The sequence below is a fragment of the Merops nubicus genome, unplaced genomic scaffold (genome assembly GCF_000691845.1).
Source record: "Merops nubicus isolate BGI_N331 unplaced genomic scaffold, ASM69184v1 scaffold24718, whole genome shotgun sequence".
NCBI classification, from domain to species: Eukaryota; Metazoa; Chordata; class Aves; order Coraciiformes; family Meropidae; genus Merops; species Merops nubicus.
In genome coordinates this window covers 1-2,964 of record NW_008626740.1, presented here as the reverse complement: position 1 = coordinate 2,964, position 2,964 = coordinate 1, and the positions used below count along the sequence as shown (strand labels likewise).

Genomic DNA, 2,964 nt, shown 5'->3' with positions numbered 1-2,964 from the left:
GGAGTCTCCTGCTCTGGAGAGATCCCAAACCTGCCTGGATGTGACCCTGGGCACCCTGCTGTGGGTGAGCTGCTGGAGCAGGGGGGCTGGAGGAGATGATCCCCAGAGGTCCCTCCCAGCCCCACCCTGCTGGGATTCTGGGTTTGTGTGACCCTCCATGGCCTCAGCATGGGGCAGGAGTGATGAAGAGCAGGGAAGGGAGCTCTTCACTGCAATGACTGCTCATCCTTAAGCCTCCTGGCAGAGACAGGCTGGGGGCAGGCAGCCCACGGCCCAGCTCAGGAAGGGGTCTCGGAGCAGAATCCCAGATCAAATCCAGGTCCAGCAGCATTTGGGAGGGCTCAGGACGTGCTGGAGGTGCTGGAGGCTCCCTCACCCCTAACAGCCTGTGCCCCTGTGTTGCAGGGAGAGCATGGCACCGTACGCCATCCCCTCCGAGCTGATCGTGGTGGAGGAGATCCCCCGCAACCAGATGGGCAAAGTCAACAAGAAGGAGCTTCTGCAGCGCTTCTACCCAGCCTAGAGCACGGCCCTGGGCCAGGGCCACAAGCCTGGAGGCTGTTTGCTCCTGCACCACCTCCACTCTCCTCTGCACCAGCACCGACGAGGTGCCAGCGGCGAGGAGCGGTGCCAGGTCTGGGCTCCCTGCAGGCTGGTCCCTGAATAGAGACCAATAAAAGTAGCATTCAAAAGTAGCCAGCCAAAGCTGCTCTATTTAGGCCCTTTCAGGTCTGTAGGAGGCAGGTGAAAAGCAGGCACCACAAACCCCTCTGCATCCACCCCACGCTGGCCCCAGCAGCAGCTGCTCGGGGGCAGACGAGCCCCGTGTGCCCTCGGTGGGTCTCAGCCCTGTGATGCCAGCCCACCAGAGCTGCTCTGCTGGGGTGGGGAGGGCTCTCTGGGCACCCCAGGTCCCCGGCCTTGCCACCTTCTGCCTCTGGGTGCTGGTCCCTGTTCCCATTCCAGCTCTGCCTCAGGCCACGTGCAACCCATGGCCATGTGGAATCACTCCTTGAGCTCCTGTCTGCAGGCAGTGCCAGCAGTGCTGCCAGCTCGTTCTGCCTCCTCTCTGCCCTTCCCGTGGGCTCAGCGACTTTCCCCAGAGTTTATAGAGAGGGACAGTCCCAGAGAGCAAATGGATCCCTCACCAGTGGGATCCTGCCCAGTGCCAAGGGGGTGATGGGAAGCCCCAGGTGTCCCCACCAGCCAGAGGGACCCTGAGAGGGCAAGAGGGACAGGGAGCACAAGTAATTACATGGAATACCTTTCTTAGAGTCAGTGGAGCCCCAAACATCTGTGAAGACCGTTAGTGACCATGGTGAGAATGTGGAGAGGACTGGGCAGAGAGAGCAGGGACAGGACAGGGACAAGAGAGGGGACAGGAGAGGGAAGGAGGACGTGGATGGGGACAAGTTTCCTCCATCCCACCCCGTCCTGCCTGCACAGACAGGTCCAGCCATGCACCATTCTGCCCATCCTTGCCCCCTGCCCACGGCAGCATCTCCCAGGGCAGTGCCAGCACCTGGTTTTCATGGAAACGGAATCACAGAAGCATTTGGGTTCAAAGAGATCTTTAAGATCCTGTCAGGGAGCCGTGGAGAGACAGAAGGTCTCCCCTGAGCCTCCTTTGCTCCAGGCTCAGCACCCCCAGCTCCCTCAGCTGCTCCTCCCCACACTTGGGCTCTAGACCCTTCCCCAGCAGCTTCGTTGCCCTTCTCTGGCCACGCTCCAGCCCCTCAAGGTCCTTCTTGGAGTGAGGGTCCCAAAACTGACCCCAGAATTTGAGGGACAATCCCAGAGGGACAATCCCTTCCCTAGTCCTGCTTTCAGTACATCAGAAGAGGTCAGGATGGGGCCCTCCAGGGACACCCAGAGCTCAGGCAGCACCCCTGACCCGCACAGCACCCACTTTGTCCCCTCTCCATGGCCTGCAGAGCTGAGCACCCGTGGCTCTCCCTGGCCTGCAGGAGGGACCGAGCGGATCCTTTGTTAAAACATCAACGATGCAGTAAATTTTTTAACTTACCAAATAGATCAATATCAAATTATCATGTCTCACATTCATAACTCTTAAGCAAGCAACAATGGAGAGAGACAAGGTCACTGGAGAATAAATAGCAGCAAAAGCTCTTAATGATCTATCATTCTCGACAACCCCCGGCACCCAGCACCAGCCCTGTGACAAGATCATTAATAAAACTCTGCAGGAACGCTATCGATCGCTGTGATGGATGATCACAGGTAGCAAATGCTGTAAAACACCTGCTTGTCACACTCAGAGGAGGAGCTTCACTCACACCTCCCTGTGTCTACCTGGCTCTGGCTCCGATGGGGTTTCTCCCTGGTGGTAGCTTGGGCAGGGAGGGTGGTCAGCAGCTCAGCCTTGGGGTTTGGTTTGGGGATGCTGCCCGTGCTGGACACCCACAGCTCCCACCTCCACACTGCTCTTCACCCCTTAGATGGGGTCTGTTAATTAAAAGCCTCGTTACGGGGCCGCCGAGCCGGCCGGCGATGGGTTTTGGTGACCAGACGCCACTGGTTGAACCTGGAGACCAGCTCCATCTCCTCACCACTGGGTGCCCACACAGCCTGGACCTCGGGGACGGGTGGAGGTCCCACCCCCAAGGCTGGGGGCTCTGCTCCCACCACGCTGCCCCTCTGGGGGCGTGGGGAGGGGGCTGAGCATGTCCCCCCTCCTGGCTCCGGGCGCTTTGCTCCTGAGCCAGGTCCACTGTCACAGTGATCATACGTCCACAACCATTCAATTACCCCGTAATGGCTCGGGGCTATTAAGCCATCAATCTCCTTCATTAAGTCCTGCCAGGCCCGGCCCCGGCAGCGCCCAATAAAACCATTTAAACAACAACAACAACCACCCAAAGGAGCATCTTTAACCATCGGCCGGAACAGGGACCCCGGTGGCGACTGTCCCCCAGCATCCCCCTGCCCACAGCCACCCAGGGG

The 2,964-nt window shown here is 59.3% G+C and overlaps 1 protein-coding gene across 1 annotated transcript in view; it reads left to right on the top strand.

The window, feature by feature from the left end:
- The window catches only part of LOC103778522 (acyl-CoA synthetase family member 3, mitochondrial-like), a 6,465-nt gene extending 5,942 nt beyond the window's left edge, over positions 1 to 523 (top strand). Inside the window, exon 4 of the mRNA XM_008946112.1 lies at positions 406 to 523. Coding sequence (XP_008944360.1) covers positions 406 to 523 — 118 coding nt within the window. The remainder of the gene's footprint in view (positions 1 to 405) is intronic.
- Positions 524 to 2,964: the final 2,441 nt, after the last annotated feature.